At 43.3% G+C, this 21146-nt stretch overlaps 1 protein-coding gene and 1 long non-coding RNA gene across 15 annotated transcripts in view; one reads left to right on the forward strand and one right to left on the reverse strand.

Moving 5' to 3' along the window:
* LOC104652507 (uncharacterized) overlaps window positions 1–20512 on the forward strand; it is a 38093-nt gene extending 17581 nt beyond the window's left edge. For all 8 annotated transcript variants that reach the window (XR_012512196.1, XR_012512199.1, XR_012512200.1 and 5 more), the window contains exon 3: window positions 14745–20512. This is a non-coding gene — a long non-coding RNA (uncharacterized LOC104652507). The remainder of the gene's footprint in view (window positions 1–14744) is intronic.
* NOD1 (nucleotide binding oligomerization domain containing 1) overlaps window positions 1–21146 on the reverse strand; it is a 67878-nt gene that overhangs the window by 6565 nt on the left and 40167 nt on the right. For all 7 annotated transcript variants that reach the window (XR_012512191.1, XM_010345712.3, XM_074379654.1 and 4 more), the window contains 2 exons: window positions 17798–17881; window positions 14582–14665 (listed from right to left, as the gene is read on the reverse strand). Coding sequence is in view for 6 of the 7 variants with exons in the window: in XM_010345712.3 (XP_010344014.2) it covers window positions 14582–14665; window positions 17798–17881 (168 nt within the window). In the remaining variant the exon portion in view is untranslated. The remainder of the gene's footprint in view (window positions 1–14581; window positions 14666–17797; window positions 17882–21146) is intronic.

The raw sequence follows: 21146 nt of genomic DNA on the forward strand, positions 1-21146 counted from the left end.
GGCTACATAGTATTCCATTGTGTTTATGTGCCACATTTTCCCTGTCCAGTCTATCATTGATGGGCACTTGGGTTGGTTCCACGTCTTTGCTATTGTAAACAGTGCTGCAGTGCACATTCGTGTGCATGTGTCCTTATAGGAGAACGACTTATAATCCTTTGGATATATATACCCAGTAATGGGATTTCTGGGTCCAATGGAATTTCTATTTCTAGGTCCTTGAGGAATCACCACACTGTCTTCCACAATGGTTGAATTAATTTACACTCCCACCAACAGTGTAAAAGTGTTCCTATTTCTCCACATCCTCTCCAGCATCTGTTGTCTCCAGATTTTTTAGTGATGGCCATTCTAACTGGCGTGAGATGGCATCTCAATGTAGTTTTGATTTGCATTTCTCTAATGACTGGAGATTATGAGCGTTTTTTCATGTTTGTTGGCCTCATATATGTCTTTTGTAAAGTATCTGTTCATATCCTTGGCCCACTTTTGAATGGGCTTGTTTGTTTTTTTTCTTCTATATCTGTTTTACTTCTGGATATTAGCCCTTTGTCAGATGGATAGATTGCAAAACTTTTTTCCCATTCTGTTGGTTGCCGATTCACTCTAATGACTGTTTCTTTTGCTGTGCAGAAGCTGTGGAGTTTGATTAGGTCCCATTTGTTTATTTTGGCTTTTGTTCCCAATGCTTTTGGTGTTTTGGTCGTGAAGTCCTTGCCTACGCCTATGTCCTGAATGGTTTTGCCTAGATTTTCTTCTAGGGTTTTTATGGTGTTAGGTCTTATGTTTAAGTCTTTAATCTATCTGGAGTTAATTTTAGTGTAAGGTGTCAGGAAGGGGTCCAGTTTCTGCTTTCTGCACATGGCTAGCCAGTTTTCCCAACACCATTTATTAAACAGGGAATCCTTTCCCCATTGCTTGTTTTTGTCAGGTTTGTCGAAGATCAGATGGTTGTAGATGTGTGGTGTTGTCTCTGAGGCCTCTGTTCTGTTTCATCGGTCTATATCTCTGTTTTGGTACCTGTACCACGCTGTTTTGATTACTGTAGCCTTGTAGTATAGTTTGAAGTCTGGTAGTGTGATGCCCCCAGCTTTGTTCTTTTTGCTTAGAATCGACTTAGCTATGTGGGCTCTCTTTTGGTTCCATATGAAGTTTAAGGTGTTTTTTTTCAGTTCTGTGAAGAAAGTCATTGGTAGCTTGATTGGGGTAGCGCTGAAACTGTAAATTACTTTGGGCAGTATGGCCATTTTCATGATACTGATTCTTCCTAACCATGAGCATGGAATGTTTCTCCATCTGTTTGTGTCCTCTCTTATTTTGTTGAGCAGTGGTTTGTAGTTCTCCTTGAAGAGGTCCTTTACCTCCTTTGTTAGTTGTATTCCTAGATATTTTATTCTCTTTGTAGCAATTGTGAATGGCAGTTGGTTCTTGATTTGGCTCTCTTTAAGTCTGCTATTGGTGTATAGAAATGTCTGTGATTTTTGCACATTGATTTTGTATCCTGACACTTTGCTGAAGTTGCTTATCAGTTTCAGGAGATTCTGGGCTGAGACAGTGGGGTCTTCTAAATATACAATCATGTCATCTGCAAGTAGAGACAATTTGACTTCCTCCTTTCCTAATCGAACACCCTTTATTTCTTTTTCTTGCCTGACTGCTCTGGCTAGAACTTCCAGTTCTATATTGAATAGGAGTGGTGAGAGAGGGCATCCTTGTCTAGTGCCAGATTTCAAAGGGAATGCTTCCAGTTTTTGCCCATTCAGTATGATATTGGCTGTTAGTTTGCCATAAATAGCTTTTGTTATTTTGAGATACATTCCATCAATACCTAGTTTATTGAGGGTTTTTAGCATAAAGAGCTGTAGAATTATGTCAAAGACCTTCTCTGCATCTAATGAGAGAATCATGTGGTTTTTGTCTTTGGTTCTGTTTATGTGGTGAATTATGTTTATAGACTTGTGTATGCTGAACCAGCCTTGTATCCCCGGGATGAAGCCTACTTGATCATAGTGGGTAAGCTTTTTGATGTGCTGTTGCAATCGGTTTGCCAGTATTTTATTGAAGATTTTTGTGTCTATGTTCATCATGGATATTGACCTGAGGTTTTCTTTTCTTGCTGAGTCTCTGCTGGGTTTTGGTATCAGGATGATGTTGGTCTCATAACATGATTTGGGAAAGAGTCCCTCTTTTTGTATTGTTTGGAATAGTTTCAGAAGGAATGGTACCGGCTCCTCTTTGTACGTCTGGTAGAATTCGGCTGTGAACCCATCTGGACCTGGGCTTTTTTTGGGTGGTAGGCTCTTAATTGCTGCCTCAAATTCAGACCTTGTTATGGGTCTGTTCAGGGTTTTGGCTTCTTCCTGGTTTAGGCTTGGGAGGAGGCAAGTGTCCATGAATTTATCCCTTTCTTCCAGGTGTACTAGTTTATGTGCATAGCGTTGTTTGTAATAATCTCTGATGATGGTTTGAATTTCTGTGGAATCTGTGATGATATCCCCTTTATCGTTTTTTATTGCATCTATTTGATTATTCTCTTTTTTATTAATCTGGCTAGTGATATATTTTGTTGATCTTTTCGATAAACCAACTCCTGGATTTATTGATTTTTTTCAAAGGGTTTTTTGTGTCTCCATATCCTTCAGTTATGCTCTGATCTTAGCTATTTCTTGTCTTCTGCTAGGTTTTGAGTTATTTTGATCTTGCTCCTCTAGCTCTTTCAATTATGAAGATAGGGTGTCAATTTTAGATCTTTCCTTGCTTCTCATGTGGGCATTTATTGCTATATATTTTCCTCTAGAGACTGCTTTAAATGTGTCCCAGAGATTCTGGTATGTTGTGTCTTCATTCTCATTGGTTTCAAAGAACATCTTTATTTCTGCCTTCATTTCATTGTTTATCCAGTCAACATTCAAGGGCCAGTTGTTCTGTTTCCATGAATCTGTGCGGTTCTGAGTTAGTTTTTGAATTCTGAGTTCTAACTTGATTGCACTGTGGTCTGAGAGACTGTTTGTTATGATTTCCATTCTTTTGCATTTGCTGAGGAGTGATTTACTTCCAATGACGTGGTCAATTTTAGAGTAGGTGTGATGTGGTGCTGAGAAGAATGTATATTCTGTGGATTTGGGGTGGAGAGTTCTGTAAATGTCTATTAGGTTTGCTTGGTCCAGGTCTGAGTTCAAGTCCTGGATATCCTTGTTAATTTCTGTCTCAGATCTGTCTAATATTGTCAATGGGGTATTAAAGTCTCCTACTATTATTGTGTGAGAGTCTAAGTCTCTTTGTAAGTCATTAAGAACTTGCCTTATGTATCTGGGTGCTCCTGTATTGGGTGCATATATATATAGGATCATTAGCTCTTCTTGTTGCATTGATCCTTTTACCATTATGTAATGTCCTTCTTTGTCTCTTTTGATCTTTATTGCTTTAAAATCTATTTTATCAGAGATGAGAACTGCAACACATGCTTTTTTTTTTTGCTCTCCGTTTGCTTGGTAAATTTCCCTCCATCCCTTTATTTTGAGCCTTTGTGTATCCTTGCATGTGATATGGGATTCCTGGATACAGCACACACTTGGGTTTTGGCTTTTTTATCCAATTTGCCAGTCTGTGTCTTTTGATTGGGGCATTTAGTCCATTTACATTTAGGGTTAATATTGTTATGTGTGAATTTGATACTGCCATTTTGGTGCTAGCTGGCTGTTTTGCCTATTAGTTGATGCAGATTCTTGATTGTGTTGATGCTCTTTACCATTTGGTATGTTTTTGGAGTGGCTGGTACTGGTTGTTCCTTTCTGTTGGTTAGTGTTTCTTTCAGGAGCTCTGGTAAGGCAGGCCTGGTGGTGATGAAATCTCCAAGTAATTGCTTGTTTGCGAGGATTGTATTTCTCCTTTGCTTATGAAGCTTAGTTTGGCTGGATATGAAATTCTGGGTTGAAAGTTCTTTTCTTTAAGGATGTTGAATATTGGCCCTCACTCTCTTCTGGCCTGCAGGGTTTCTGCTGAGATATCTGCTGTAAGTCTGATGGGCTTCCCTTTGTGGGTAACCTGACCTTTCTCTCTGGCTGCCCTTAGCATTTTCTCCTTCATTTCCACCCTGGTGAATCTGACAATTACGTGCCTTGGGATTGCTCTTCTTGAATATCTTTGTGGTGTTCTCTGTATTTCCTGGACTTGAATATTGGCCTTCCTTGCTAGGTTGTGAAGTTTTCCTGGATAATATCCTGAAGAGTATTTTCCAGCTTGGATTCATTCTCTCCATCACATTCAGGTACACCTATCAAATGTAGATTAGGTCTTTTCACGTAGTCCCATATTTCTTGGAGACCTTGTTAATTCCTTTTTACACTTTTTTCTCTAATCTTCCCTTCTCGTTTTATTTCATTGATTTGATCTTCGACCTCTGATATCCTTTCTTCTGCTTGGTCAATTCGGCTGTTGAAACTTGTGCATGCTTTGCGAAGTTCTCGTATTGTGTTTTTCAGCTCCATCAATTCACTTATATTCCTTTCCAAGTTGTCCATTCTTGTTAGCATTTCATCAAATCTCTTTTCGATGTTCTTAGTTTTTTTGCATTGGGTTAGAACATGTTCTTTTGGCTCACAGAAGTTTCTTACTACCCACCTTCTGAAGTCTGATTCTGTCATTTCATCACACTCATTCTCCATCCAACCTTGTTCCCTTGCTGGTGAGGAGTTGTCATCCCTTGTAGGAGGAGAGGTGTTCTGGTTTCGGGTGTTTTCATCCTTTTTGTGCTGGTTTCTTCCCATCTGTATGGATTTATCTACCTGTTGTCTTTGTAGTTGCTGACTTTCAGATTGGGTCTCTGAGTGGACCTTCTGTTTGTTGATGATGAAGTTATTTCCTTTTCTTAGTTTTCCTTCTAACAGTCTGGCCCCTCTGCTGTAGGACTGCTGAGGTCCACTCCAGGCCCTGCTTGCCTGGGGATTGCCTGCAGAAGTTGCAGAACAGTAAGGGTTGCTACCAGTTTCTTCTGGTGCTATCTTTGTCCCAGAAGGATACTCGCCAAATGTCAGTCTGAGCTCTCCTTTATGAGGTGACTCTTTGGATATACAGGGGTCAGGGAGCTGCTTGAGGAGACAGTCTGTCCTTTATAGGAGCTCAAGTGCTGAGCTGTAAGCTCCATTGTTCATTCAGAGCTGCTGTGCAGGTACATTTAGGTCTGCTGCAGCAGAACTCATAAACCCCTTTTTGTTCCCAGGTGCTCTGTCCCAGGGAGTTAGGGCTTTCTTTATGAGTTTCCATTGTGCTGCTGCCTTTTTTTTTTCAGGGCTGCCCTGCCCAGTGAGGAGGCTGCCTAGTCACCGTCTGCCTGCAGAGGCTTTGCTCAGCTGCTATGGGCTCCGCCCAGCTGCCGTGTGAACTTCCCTGCAGTCCTGTTTATATGGATGTAGTTAGAACTGCCTCGGCAATGGTGGCCCACCTCTGTATTGGTGGACTCTCTCTGTAATGGCAGGTTGCCTTGGCAACGGTGGGTTGCCTTGGCAATGGCAGGCAGCCTCGGCAATGGCTGCCTCAGCAATGGCGGACTACCTCCGTAGCGGTGGAGTGCCTTGGTAATGACGGATGCCCCTCCCCCACAATGCTGGACCGTCCTGGGTTCAGCTGCGCTTGCTGTGAAACTCTCAATCCAGAGAGTTTCTGATTGCTGTTCTTTTGTGGGGGTGTGTCCAGCTGAGCCTGATCACCTGGCTCCCTGCCTCAGAGCCTTTTTTTTCTTAGTTGAACAGTCGACTCTATCCCAGGTGTTCCAGTCACCTGTTGAAAAGTTGCCGGGATCTGTGTGATTTCCCCTGTGGCAACTCACTGCACCAACTTGAACAGTGGCACTGAGATTCGTGGCGCTTTTTTTGCCCAGGAATCTCCTGGCCTGGCTCCCTGTTTAGTCCCCTCTTTAATCAGATGGATGGGCGATTTCCCAGGGCTCCAATCGCCAGCCAAAAGGGCACCCGGACCAGTGTATTTTGTACGGAGAACCACTGGTCGGGGTGCTGACAAAGCAGCCATGTGGGGTAAAGCAGCTGCGCTGACCAAAAGAACCGCGCCAGCCAAACCAGCCGTGCTGGCAACCCGCGGGACTCCTCCGCCTGGGAATCTCCTGGTCCATGGGCAATAAAAATGCTGCATCCACTCACCCTCTGCGCTTTCACTGGGAGCTGCAACTCTCAACTGTTCCTAAATGGCCATCTTGGATCTTCCTCAAGAATTACGTTTTTGTGGAGGAGGATTCAAGATGGCTGATAAGGAGCAGCTCTGGATTGCAGCTCCCAGTGAAAGCGCGGAGGATGAGTGGACACCACATTTCCAGACAGTGTTTTATTGCCCACAGACCAGGAGATTTCCAGGAGGAGGAGCCCCATGGGTCACCAGCCCAGATGTTTTGGCTGGCGCAGCAGGTCTCTGCACAAATTACATGGGTCCAGGCGCCATTGTAGCTGGCGATTGGAGCTCCTGGGAGACAGAGTTGCCCATTCAGCTGATAAAAAGGAGACTGAAACAGGGAGCCAGTCCAGGAGATTGTGGGCAAAAAAGCACCACAAATCTCCAGCACGGCTGCTTCAGCCGGTGCAGGGGGTCACCGCTCGGGAAATCACACAGATCCAGGCGCCTTTTCAACAGGTGACTGGAACACCTGGGAGATAGAGTTGCCTGTTCAACTGAAAAAAAAAAAAGGGGGACAGAAACAGGGAGCCAGGCCAGAATATTCCTGGGTGAAAAAGCGCCACGAGTCTCTAGTGGCAGTTTCAGCCAGCGCAGCAGGTATATGCACAAGAAATCACAAAAATCTGGGTGCTGTTTCAACTGGTGACTGGGATGCCTGGAGACACAGTTGCCCATTCAACTGAAAAAAAAAAAAAAAAAAAAAAAAAAGGGTCTGAGGCATGGAGCCAGGTGATCAGGCTCAGCTGGTCCCACCCCCACAAAAAACGGCAATCTGAAATGCTCTGTATTGAGAGTTTCACAGCAAGCGGCACAGCTGAATCCGGTACAGTCCAGCTCTGTGGGGGCGGGATTTCCGCCACTACTGAGGTAGTCTGCCATTGTTGAGGCAGCCTGCCATTAGAGAGAGAGTCCGCCATTTACAGAAGCAGACTGCCATTGCTGAGGCAGTTCTAACTATACTCCTATAAACAGGACTGCAGGGAAGTTCACACGGCAGCTGGGCAGAGCCCACAGAAGCTCAGCAAAGTCTCTATAGGCAGACTGTGACTAGGTTGCCTCCTCGCTGGGCAGGGCAGCCCTGAAAAAAGGCAGCAGCACAAAGGAAACTTACAAATAAAGCCCTAATTCCCCAGGACAGAGCACCTGGGAAAAAAGGCATTTATGAGTTCTGCTGCAGCAGACTTAAACATACCTGCCCAGCAGCTCTGAATGAACAATGGAGTGCACAACTCAGCACTTGAGCTCCTGTAAAGGACAGACTGTCTCCTCAAGCAGCTCCCTGACCCTGTGTATCCAAAGACTCACCTCATAAAGGAGAGCTCAGACTGACATCTGGTGGGTATCCTTCTGGGACAAAGATAGCAGCAGAAGAAACTGGTAGCAATCCTTACTGTTCTGCAGCCGCTGGAGGTGATCCCCAGGTAAGCAGGGTCTGGACTGGACCTCAGCACTCCTATGGCAGAGGGGCCAGACTGTTAGAAGGAAAAGAAAGAAAGAGAAATAACTTCATCAACAAACTGGACGTCCACTCAGAGACCCCATCAGAAAGTCAACAACTGCAAAGACAACAGGTAGATAAATTCACAAAGATGGGAAGAAACCAGTGCAAAAAGGATGAAAACACCCAAAACCAGAACGCCTCTCCTCCTACAAGGGATGACAACTCCTCACCAGCAAGGGAACAAGGCTGGCTGGAGAATGAGTGTGATGTGTTGACAGAATCAGGCTTCAGAAGGTGGGTAATAACAAACTTCTCTGAGCTAAAAAAAAAAAAAACATATTCTAACGCAATGCAAAGAAACTAAGAACCTTGGAAAAGGGTTTGACAAAATGCTAACAAGAATAAACAGCTTAGAGAGGAATATAAGTGAATTGATGGAGCTGAAAAACGCAACACGAGAAGTTCGCGAAGCATACACAAGTTTCAACAGCCACATTGACCAAGCAGAAGAAAGGATATCAGAGGTTAAAGATCATCAAAGATCAACTCAATGAAATAAAACGAGAAGGCAAGATTAGAGAAAAAAAGGGTTAAAAAAAAAATGAACAAAGTCTCCAAGAAATATGTGAAAAACCTAATCTACATTTTATAGGTGTACCTGAATGTGATGGAGAGAATGAATCCAAGCTGGAAAATACTCTTCAAGATATTTTCCAGGAAAACTTTCCCAACCTAGCAAGGCAGGCCACCATTCAAGTCCAGGAAATACAGAGAACACCACAAAGATATTCAAGAAGAGCAATCCCAAGGCACATAATTGTCAGATTCACCAGGGTGGAAATGAAGGAGAAAATGCTAAGGGCAGCCAGAGAGAAAGGTCAGGTTACCCACAAAGGGAAGCCCATCAGACTTACAGCAGATATCTCAGCAGAAACCCTGCAGGCCAGAAGAGAGTGGGGGCCAATATTCAACATCCTTAAAGAAAAGAACTTTCAACCCAGAATTTCATATCCAGCCAAACTAAGCTTCATAAGCAAAGGAGAAATACAATCCTTGCAAACAAGCAATTACTTGGAGATTTCATCACCACCAGGCCTGCCTTACAAGAGCTCCTGAAAGAAACACTAAACATAGAAAGGAACAACCAGTACCAGCCACTCCAAAAACATACCAAATGGTAAAAAGCATCAACACAATGAAGAAACTGAATCAACCACAGGCAAAACAGCCAGCTAGCATCAAAATGGCAGGATCAAATTCATACATAACAATATTAACCCTAAATGTAAATGGACTAAATGGCCCCAATCAAAAGACACAGACTGGTAAATTGGATAAAAAGCCAAAACCCAAGTGTGTGCTGTATCCAGGAATCCCATATCACATGCAAGGATACACAAAGGCTCAAAATAAAGGGATGGAGGAAGATTTACCAAGCAAATGGAGAGCAAAAAAAAAGCAGGAGTTGCAATTCTCATCTCTGATAAAATAGACTTTAAAGCAACAAGGATCAAAAGAGACAAAGAAGGACATTACATAATGGTAAAAGGATCAATGCAACAAGAAGAGTTAATGATCCTAAATATATACGCACCCAATACAGGAGCACCCAGATACATAAGGCAAGTTCTTAATGACTTACAAAGAGACTTAGACTCTCACACAATAATAGTAGGAGACTTTAATACCCCATTGACAATATTAGACAGATCTGAGACAGAAATTAACAAGGATATCCAGGACTTGAACTCAGACCTGGACCAAGCAAACCTAATAGACATTTACAGAACTCTCCACCCCAAATCCACAGAATATACATTCTTCTCAGCACCACATCACACCTACTCTAAAATTGACCACGTCATTGGAAGTAAATCACTCCTCAGCAAATGCAAAAGAATGGAAATCATAACAAACAGTCTCTCAGACCACAGTGCAATCAAGTTAGAACTCAGAATTCAAAAACTAACTCAGAACCGCACAGATTCATGGAAACAGAACAACTGGCCCTTGAATGTTGACTGGATAAACAATGAAATGAAGGCAGAAATAAAGATGTTCTTTGAAAACAATGAGAATGAAGACACAACATACCAGAATCTCTGGGACACATTTAAAGCAGTCTCTAGAGGAAAATATATGCCCACATGAGAAGCAAGGAAAGATCTAAAATTGACACCCTATCTTCATAATTGAAAGAGCTAGAGGAGCAAGATCAAAATAACTCAAAACCTAGCAGAAGACAAGAAATAGCGCAGATCAGAGCATAACTGAAGGAGACAGAGACACAAAAAAAACTCTTCAAAAGAATCAATAAATCCAGGAGTTGGTTTATCGAAAAGATCAACAAAATAGAACACCAGTCAGATTAATAAAAAAGACAGAATAATCAAATAGATGCAATAAAAAATGATCAAGGGGATATCACCACAGATTCCACAGAAATTCAAACCATCATCAGAGATTATTACAAACAACTCTATGCACATAAACTAGTACACCTGGAAGAAAGGGATAAATTCATGGACACTTGCATCCTCCCAAGCCTAAACCAGGAAGAAGTTGAAACCCTCAATAGACCAATAACAATGTCTGAAGTTGAGGCAGCAATTAAGAGCCTACCACCCAAGAAAAGCCCAGGTCCAGATGGGTTCACAGCCGAATTCTACCAGACGTACAAAGAGGAGCCGGTACCGTTCCTTCTGTAACTATTACAAACAATACAAAAAGAGGGAATCTTTCCCAAATCATGTTATGAGACCAACATCATCCTGATACCAAAACCCGGCAGAGACTCAGCAAGAAAAGAAAACCTCAGGTCAATATCCATGATGAACATAGACACAAAAATCTTCAATAAAATACTGGCAAACCGATTGCAACAGCACATCAAAAAGCTTACCCACTATGATCAAGTAGGCTTCATCCCGGGGATACAAGGCTGGTTCAGCATACACAAGTCTATAAACATAATTCACCACATAAACAGAACCAAAGACAAAAACCACATGATTATCTCATTAGATGCAGAGAAGGTCTGTGCCATAATTCTTACAGCTCTTTATGCTAAAAACCCTCAATAAACTAGGTATTGATGGAATGTATCTCAAAATAATAAAAGCTATTTATGACAAACTAACAGCCAATATCATACTGAATGGGCAAAAACTGGAAGCATTCCCTTTGAAATCTGGCACAAGACAAGGATGCCCTCTCTCACCACTCCTATTCAATATAGAACTGGAAGTTCTAGCCAGAGCAGTCAGGCAAGAAAAAGAAATAAAGGGTGTTCGATTAGGAAAGGAGGAAGTCAAATTGTCTCTATTTGCAGATGACATGATTGTATATTTAGAAGACCCCACTGTCTCAGCCCAGAATCTCCTGAAACTGATAAGCAACTTCAGCAAAGTGTCAGGATACAAAATCAATGTGCAAAAATCACAGACATTTCTATACACCAATAGCAGACTTAAAGAGAGCCAAATCAAGAACCAACTGCCATTCACAATTGCTACAAAGAGAATAAAATATCTAGGAATACAACTAACAAAGGAGGTAAAGGACCTCTTCAAGGAGAACTACAAACCACTGCTCAACAAAATAAGAGAGGACACAAACAGATGGAGAAACATTCCATGCTCATGGTTAGGAAGAATCAGTATCATGAAAATGGCCATACTGCCCAAAGTAATTTACAGTTTCAGCGCTACCCCAATCAAGCTACCAATGACTTTCTTCACAGAACTGAAAAAAAACACCTTAAACTTCATATGGAACCAAAAGAGAGCCCACATAGCTAAGTCGATTCTAAGCAAAAAGAACAAAGCTGGGGGCATCACACTACCAGACTTCAAACTATACTACAAGGCTACAGTAATCAAAACAGCGTGGTACAGGTACCAAAACAGAGATATAGACCGATGAAACAGAACAGAGGCCTCAGAGACAACACCACACATCTACAACCATCTGATCTTCGACAAACCTGACAAAAACAAGCAATGGGGAAAGGATTCCCTGTTTAATAAATGGTGTTGGGAAAACTGGCTAGCCATATGCAGAAAGCAGAAACTGGACCCCTTCCTGACACCTTACACTAAAATTAACTCCAGATAGATTAAAGACTTAAACATAAGACCTAACACCATAAAAACCCTAGAAGAAAATCTAGGCAAAACCATTCAGGACATAGGCGTAGGCAAGGACTTCACGACCAAAACACCAAAAGCATTGGGAACAAAAGCCAAAATAAACAAGTGGGACCTAATCAAACTCCACAGCTTCTGCACAGCAAAAGAAACAGTAATTAGAGTGAATCGGCAACCAACAGAATGGGAAAAAAGTTTTGCAATCTACCCATCTGACAAAGGGCTAATATCCAGAAGTAAAACAGATATACAAGAAAAAAACAAGCCCATTCAAAAGTGGGCCAAGGATATGAACAGATACTTTACAAAAGACATATATGAGGCCAACAAACATATGAAAAAAATGCTCATCGTCACCAGTCATTAGAGAAATGCAAATCAAAACTACATTGAGATACCATCTCATGCCGGTTAGAATGGCCATCACCAAAAAATCTGGAGACAACAGATGCTGGAGAGGATGTGGAGAAATAGGAACACTTTTACACTGTTGGTGGGAGTGTAAATTAGTTCAACCATTGTGGGAGACAGTGTGGTGATTCCTCAAGGACCTAGAAATAGAAATTCCATTGGACCCAGCAATCCCATCACTGGGTTTATATCCAAAGGATTATAAATCATTCTACTGTAAGGACACATGCACACGAATGTTCATTGCAGCACTGTTCACAATAGCAACGACCTGGAATGCCCATCGATGATAGACTAGACAGGGAAAATGTGGCACATATACACCATGGAATACTATGCAGCCATAAAAAACGATGAGTTCGTGTCCTTTGTAGGGACATGGATGAACCTGGAAACCATCATTCTCAGCAAACTGACACAAGAACAGAAAATCAAACACCACATGTTCTCACTCATAGGTGGGTGTTGAACAATGAGAACACATGGACACAGGGAGGGGAGCATCACACACTGGGGTCTGTCGGGGGGAAACGGGAGGGACAGTGGGGATAGGGAGTTGGGGAGAGATAGCATGGGGAGAAATGACAGATATAGGTGATGGGGAGGAAGGCAGCAAAGCACACTGCCATGTGTGTACCTATGCAACAATCTTGCATGTTCTTCACATGTACCCCAAAACCTAAAATGCAATAAAAATAAAAAAATAAAATAAAAATACGTTTTTACATTGTGAACCAATGCTTATGCAAACACACAGCCGCTCACATGCAAGCATGAACTAAGATGAATGAAATACTTCCCTACTGTGCACATTGCATCCTGATATTCTGTTCTGTTCCCATTTCTTTTTAAATATTTTTGGTTGCAACTCACCAAACTGATCTGATTTTATGACAAACAAGTTCTAAGGCAAAGTTTAAACAAGTCCAAACAAGTTCTAAGGCAAAGTTTAAAAAACACTGAGGAGACTGTGTTGGTCAAGGAGCTGTATCTTTTTTTTTTTTTTTTAATTGGCTATGAAAGTCTCCCCAGTCATGAAGGGAGGAAGTAGTTAATGAGGAGTGGGCACTGAGCTGAGGGTTTGGGTCCATGGTGAGACTGCCCCTTGAAGCTCAGAGAAGCCACAGTGGGCTCAGGAGCTCCTGTATCTTCACCAGAAACCAGCTCTGCCCTCCACGTGGGTTGGAGCTTCACATTGGGCACACTGTCTCAGGCTCTGGAGTTCACGATAAGTTTCCAGAGCATTTACGAGTCTGGGTTCAGGTATCCTGGGTGCTCCATGCTCAGCTCTGGTCAGCCAGCACTTTGGTCACATTAATTGCTGCATCCCAAACCCCTAACACAGGGCCTGGCATGAAGCAGGTGCACGAGCACGGCCACTGTTGTTTCTATTGGAAACATCATGCATGCGCCATAGGCCTGATATGGTTTGGCTGTGTCGTCTCCTAAATCTCACCTTGAATGTAAATCCCCACATGTCAAGGACAGGCCAGGTAGAGATAACTGAATCATGGGTGCAGTTGCCCCCATAATCTCATGGTAGTGAATAAGTCTCATGAGATCTGATGGATTTATAAAGAGCAGTTCCCCTGCACAAGCTCTCTTGCCTGCTACCCTGTAAGACCTGACTTTGCTCCTCATTTGCCTTCTGCCAGGATTGTCAGGCCCCCCCAGCTATGTGGAACTGTGAGTCAATTAATCCTCTTTCCTTTATAAATTACCCAGTCTCAGTTATGTCTTTATTAGCAGCATGAGAACTAATACAAGGCCCCTCTCCCAGCATCCACCCAGTCCCAGCTCACCCAGGCAATTAAGTTGTTAAGGGAGCTGCTGAGTGGGGGTGTCTGTGCCTCATGGGAGGCAAGAAAGAAGTGGCATGGAGCTCAATGTCATAGTAAAGCAAACTTTTTCTTCTATTAGCATAAGGAAGTTCTCGAAGCAGAAAAAAAGTAGACAAAGCATAAGTCAGTTCCATCAGCCTAAACATGTCTCATGGAGCGCAGAAAAGGGGAAGAACAAGCTCCAAACTCATGGCCAACACATCCATCTCTCAATCGCTGAGTCCCAGAGGGATTTGCTTCTAGTAGGAAATCATTTCATTGACTACTTCCCATGCCACCCAATGAAGGTAGATGAGGGCGGGATCCCAGGGCAGGAGAGCACAGACTATGGAATCAGGCATGCTGGGCTGAATTCCAGCTTCTCTCAGGCTGACCTTCGGCAATTTTATTTCACTGGTCTGGGCCTCTATCTACATCTATAAAACGGAGGTAATTCCGCTATGGTGCAGGGTTGCTGGAGGAATAAACGGAAACCATCCTGCATTGTGCCTTGCACATAGTCAATGGTGCTGAGTGAACAGTCACTGCTGTTATTACTCTGACAAACGCTGGGATCTTACCAAATCTCTGTTATGCCAGTGTTGTTCTGTAACGCATCTGCCAGCTGGGCAGTCCCCTTAGCTGTGATCTGATTCTGGATAAGCCTGAAAGAAGAACATAACTTGTATAAAAACCATAATACTGGATCAAATCTGATGTGTGTGTCTTCATTTTTCTTTGCAGAGGCGCGTAATCAAAAGATCTGGGAGACCACCAATCTGAACAACAAATCCTAAGAAACACATCATCATGGGAATGGGAAGTCTGGCATCTCCTTCCAGGTAGCTAGGGAAAGGCAAGGCAGGTTTGAAAGTCAAGAGGCTACCAGCATGCAAGAGGGAGGGGGAGAAACAGTTCTGCTGCCATGAAACAGTTCTCATGGGGCTCAGTGGAAAAGCTTTGACAATGGGGCCTCTGAGAATGTACCCCATTGTTCTAGGTGGCAGTGATCCAAATGAAACAAAGGTTTCAGAAATCAGTAGGAAGCCAGGCCTCTGCTGAAATGCTCCCCTGGGCAGCTATGCTTCTAACCCAACCAGGAAATAAATGCATCAAGAGGCTGTGGTGTCTCCACTTCATCACAGAGACATTCCCTGCTCCTGGCTGTTTGTAGAATAGGCTCCTGCTAAACCTGACCCTTAGAAATCCTGGCACTGATCCAAGAAGAAAGACCTTACCAGGAAGACAAGGGCCCTATGCTGTCATAAGTGGAAGAGGACTCCCTCTTGAGAGGCAGCATCGCAGAGCAGTTGCAGCTCCTCTTAAACCCTCCCCTCCCCACTTTTCAGCTACAGAACTTTGAAGAAATCTACATATCTGTCTGTGCCTCAGTTGTTTCATCTTTAAAATGAGAATAACTATAAGAGTGCCCCCTCATCCACTGGGTGTGTGAGATTTCAAGAGGTGGGTGTGTATTAGGCACAGTGTCCAGGGAAGGGAACTCCTGTCACTGTTACTGCCCATGCAAACAGGACCACTCGTGGTATTCCCAGCCACACCTCACAAGGGCTAGGGCCCCTGGGTTCTGTGGCAGAGGTGATGACCTTCCCTTTCAAAAGGGACAAAAATAGAACCTGGTAGTGGCCACTGAGTTCTGCAGTCAGTCCCACTCTGCTGTTTTCTAGTCCACCTAGGCTTTGTTGAAGGCAGGGAAGGCAGCCTCCAACCAAGACTTGGCAGGAGGCCAGGAAGGAGAGCACCTAATGCCCCAAAAAGCTGAGCAGTATCCAGGCACATCCACCCACTACAGCTGCCTTCATTAGGCTGGTGCAGGTTGGGAAAGCACAAAGCAGCGGAGACTCTCTAGCTGGCCCCGTCCTAGCTCTACTCTCCCTGGAGGGGCTGGCCTGCACTTAGGGAATGGGATAAAATAATTCTGCAGGCTAACACCCAATCAAAAACAACATGTAGCACAGTCTAGTCTTTTTGCTGAAACTGACAAGGCGAGTCTGAATTCATAATAAATGCAAAGAACCCAGAATGGCCAAAACAATCTTGAGAAAGAAGAACAAAGTAGGAAAACTCACACTTTCTGATTTCAAAACATACTACAAAGCTACAGCAATGGTCCTGGCAGAGGAGAGACATATAAATCAGTGGACCAGAACAGAGAATTCAGAAATAAACCCGTACATTAATGGTCAATTGATTTTTGACAAGGGTGTCAAGGCCATTCAATAGAAAAAGATAATCTGTTCAACACATGGTGCTCTGGTACAGCTGGATAGCCACGTGCAAGAGAACGAGGTTAACTCCCACTTTATACAAAAATTAACTCGAAATGGATTGCAGACCTAACTGTGAGGGCAAACAACTATAACATCAGAAAACTTAGGTGGAGATCTTTGTGATCTTGGATTAGGCAATTATTTCTTAGACAAGACACTGAAAGCACAAGCAACCAAAGAAAAAAAGAGATAAATTGGACTTCATCAAAATTAAAAACTACTGGCCAAGTGCAGTGGTTCACGCCTGTAATCCCAGCACTTGGGGAGGCCAAGGCAGGCAGATCACCTGGGGTCAGGAGTTCGAGATCAGCCTGGCCTACATGGTGAAACCCTGTATCTACTAAAAATACAAAATGAGTCAGGGGTGGTGGCTCATGCCTGTAATCGCAGCTATTTAGGAGGCTAAGGCAGAAGAATCACTTGAACCCGGAAAGTGGAGGTTGCAGAGAACTGAGATCATGCCATTGCACTCCAGCCTAGGTGACAAAAGGAGGACTTCATCTCAAAAAAAAAAAAAAAAAAAAAAATTAAAAAATTTTGTCCTTCAAAGGCCAATATCAAGAAAGAAGGAAAACTCTACAGAAACAAAGAAAATATTTGCAAAACCTGTATCTAGCAAAGGTCTAGCACCCAGGATCCACAGAGAACCCCTACAACTTAGCAATAAAAAGACATATAAGTCCAATTTTAAAATGGGCAAAGAATACGAAGACATTTCTCCAAAGAAGCTATACAGACAGCCAGTAGGCACATAAAAATACACTCAACATTGTTAGTTATCAGGGAAATGCAAATCAAAACCACAATATTACTTCACACCTACTAGTATAACTAGATTTAAAAAGATGGACAATAACAAGTGTTGGTAAGGGTGTGGAGAAATTGTAACCCACATACATTGCTAGTGAGACTCTAAAATAGGACATCCACTTTAGAAAACAGTTTGATGGCTCCTCAGAAAGTTACAGAATTCCCATATGACCCAGCAATTCTATTCCCAGGTATATTCTCAAAAGAGATGAAAACATATGTTCACCCAAAAGCATGTATAGAAGTGCTCACAGTAGCATTATGCGTAATAGTGAAAAAGTAGAAACAACCCAAATGTCCCATCAACGGATTAGTAAACTGTGAAATAGCCTTAGAGTGAATTATCATTTAGCCATAAAAAGGAATGAAACATGCTAGAACACAGAGACAAAAGGTCACATATTGCTTGATTCCATTTATATGAAATGCCCAGAGTAGGCAAATCCATAGAGACAGAAAGTGGATTAGCAGTTGCTGGGGTCTGGGAAGGAGGATAGGGAGTGACTGTTTAATGGATACAGGGGCTTTTTGGAGTGGGGAGGGGTAGTGAAAACATTCGAGAACTAGATGGTGATGGTTGCACTAAAAACCTCTGAATTGTACACTTGAAGAGAGTGAATTTTACAGTATGTAAATCTTATCTCAAAAAATACTTTGGAAAAGTAGCACAGTGTGAAATTCTAAGGCTGAGTTACCTACCATAAATGCTTTAACGTCTGGTTGACTTTCAACATTTCTGCCAAACTCTCTGCCACTTCATCGTTGAGTTCATTTTGGGTCAGCCTAGGGGAGAAAAAAAAAAAAAAAAAGGAAGTATTTACTCAAGAGAGCCTACTTGGCAGACACTGTTTTAGAGTTCACAGGAGTGGGAGCCCAGCCCAAGGCTTTCCAGCTATGTAGCTGATCAGTTGCTGGAACTCAAGCCCAGCCTCTCAGCCCTACAGATCAATGGGACTCATTTCTAATGCAAATCCTGCACCAGAGCCCCTATTTCTTAGCCTGGCTGCCTGCAGAGGAAGCCACCCTACCTCTCCACCTTTGCTGAGCCCTCAGATTTCATGGAAGATCGGGCGCCACAGAAAACAAAGGGCCAATGGCCTGCTTCTCGGGTCTCCTCTAGTCTCAGGATCCCTTGAAGACCACTGACAGTGTGTTATTCAAGTCAGTTTGAAGACCTGAAACAGCCACTGACTGCACATTAAGATGTGGTCAGTACTTTGCTCTGAGTTAGCTGGTGAGGGACCCAAGGTAAGTGACTGAAAGTTCAGGAAGGCTCTCAATGGTTCTTAAAACCAGAAGTGGTCTGGATAAAGCACCAAAGCTTCTCAGTGTAAATAGGGTAGGACCCACTTGTGCCAGTGGATGAAAGAATCATTAGGAAGAAGAATAGAACGGAAAGAATATTTTTAAAAAAATCATTCCCTGAAGGGCAGTTTGGATGTGCCTGTCCAAAATTTAAATGTGTTTCACTTTAACACAATTAGGCTTCTAGAAATTAACGTTACAGTGTGCAAAAGTATACACGCAAAGCTTTACACATTGCAGCATACACTGTGGTATTATCTATCCTAATGTAAAATCTGAACGAGTTTAAATCGGAAAAAACTGATGAAATACATTGTAACATCCATTCAGTGTTTCGTTGTGCAGCTCTTAGGGAGAATGAGGTAGAATGAGGAGGGAGAAGGGCACAGCATTGACACCTTCTCCGGACTCAGCCTGGGCAGGTTTGTATCACTCACGAGCAAGGTGATCTCCGGCAAGGGGCTTAAGTTCTTTGGGTCTGAGTTCCCTCACTGGTGAATGTGAATATTACTAATATAGATTGTATAGGGTGGTTGTGAGGCTGAGCGAGTTAAAAGGTATAGAATAACACATGGCATGCAGTTAGCACTTGAGGGCTTCTAGGTGTTGACACGACTGCTGTCTGTGTGATTTCAATCTCCATGGGGTACCTAGCCATGTCCAGAGGCATTTTTGATCCTCGCCACCGGGAGGTACAGGGCAGAGATGCTCCTAAACCTTCTACGATGGACAGGATTGCCCTCCCATAACAAAGAATCACTTGGACCGAAATGATTCTCAATCAACAGCGTCAAGCCTGAGAAACCCTAAAAGGGACATGTAAGTTATGTGCAATCTGTGATTAAGATATTTTTTAGGGCCACTTGTTGACTGCTGTTCTATTTTGCATATCTTTGAACATACATAGAACAAAAGGCTAGAGAGGAAAGGTTATTTTGGAAAACACGAAGGAAAGTACCTTCACTTCCTCCTTTCTTTTTTTTTTTTTTTTTTTTTTAAAGAAGTTTGGATTTTATTCCAAGTGAAGGAAAAAGCCACTCAAGGGGGCCTCGGGGGACCCAGAACACTCAGTTCACTTTTTTTCGAGACATGAATAACTAGATTATTTTAGGGGTTTGGCTCTTTTTATTATATCCATCTTTTTTACTGACATGGATACATTCAGGTCATGATTGTTTCCCTGATTTCTTGGTATTGGCTGTGTTCTCTCATATTTTGTTGTTTCCTTGAGATAACTGTTTTGAATTCCTTTCTGGGCCTTTCATAGATTTTCTTTTCTTTAAGATCCGGTACTGGAGAATTACAGTATTCCTTTGGAGTATCATATTTCCTTGCTTTTTTCATGTTTCTTGTGTCTTTCTGTCATATCTGTGCATTTGTTGTAACAGTTGCTTCTTCCAATTTTATGAACTGGCTTTCACAAAGAAACTTTTTCTTGTAGATGTATTTATAGTTTTGGTCGAGTAGGGTGTTTTGGCTTTGATAGAGGCAACAATGTAGTCTTCATATGATCTCTTTGCTATAATTTATGTCGGCAGTGTCTGTATTTTTCAATGGTTTAAACTGTGGTTGTTAGTGGTGGAAACTGGTGAGGCTTTGCTCGGGATATTAACAACAGGTGGGCTGCTTGTTGGGCCCCAGGGTGCCACACATGGGCACTGGTGGTGGCAGCAGCAGGCCCACCGTACCAGTCCTCAGGCCCCCAGGCAGCGACTGTGGATGCTGGCAGTGGCGGGGGTGGGAGGGCACGGGCAGTCTGGTCCTCAGGCCCCCAGGTGATGGGTGTGGGCACTAGCAGTGGCGGCAGCAGGTCAGGCAGGCCATTCCTCAGGTCCCTGGGCAGCACTTGCAGTGCCAGAAGCAGTAGTGGGCACCCTGGTTGGTGCATTTGGGTGGGCACCAGTTCAATATGTACTCTTTTGTGCCCAGTTTTTTTTTTTTTTAAACTCCACATTGAGATGCTCTCTATTGTTTGCACATAAAGTTCATTCATACTCATTACTGGATTTTAAACTGTATTTTCTATACTGTATTCATCTGCTGTATTTTGTCACCATATTACTTTACTTGGGTAAATGGACCAATTAAAAAAAATTATTCTGCTGTTAATGGGTGTAGTTGATGGCTTTTGGCTATTACAAATAGGGCTGGAGAGGGAAATTTCAGGTGCTGAGAGCTTGAGATGGGATGAGTAGAGTCTCAGCTGATTACAACATGAGCATGGGTGAAAACTCAGACATCGCCTTCCACTTCCAAGTGTACATTGGCCATTGTGTGGTCATGAACAGCCGTGAGAATGGAATCTGTCAATTGGGTGCCGGCTCCTCACCTTCAGTTTTCGACCAAGGTGACCAGGTATGGCTGATGGTGCTAGGAATAAAGCTGCCTACTTCTCTCAGGCCAACATAGGGAAACCACAGCTCTGGAAGGCTGTAGTGGAACGGGCAAGAAACCGTTTTTGCTGTACTTTTACACCTTTTCTCTTTTGAGCTTTGTGAAGGTATTACCTGGCTGCGTGGTCGCTGGGCACCTCTCCCCAAATCAAAGCTGCACTTGCTCAAAATCAGGCCCGAGGGCTTCGGGCTCCCGCTGGGGGCTTGGGAAGGCGGCCGGGCCCGAGCCGCGGTCAGGCGGGGTTGGGGCTTCGGGTCTCCTCACGGTGCTGCCCAGATCCCGGGCCTTCTCCGGGCTCCGCAGCGCGCGCCAGGGCTGGCTCGCGATTACAGCCGCCTGCCCCCGCCTG

Source organism: Saimiri boliviensis, chromosome 10, assembly GCF_048565385.1.
Source record: "Saimiri boliviensis isolate mSaiBol1 chromosome 10, mSaiBol1.pri, whole genome shotgun sequence".
Classification (NCBI taxonomy): Eukaryota; Metazoa; Chordata; class Mammalia; order Primates; family Cebidae; genus Saimiri; species Saimiri boliviensis.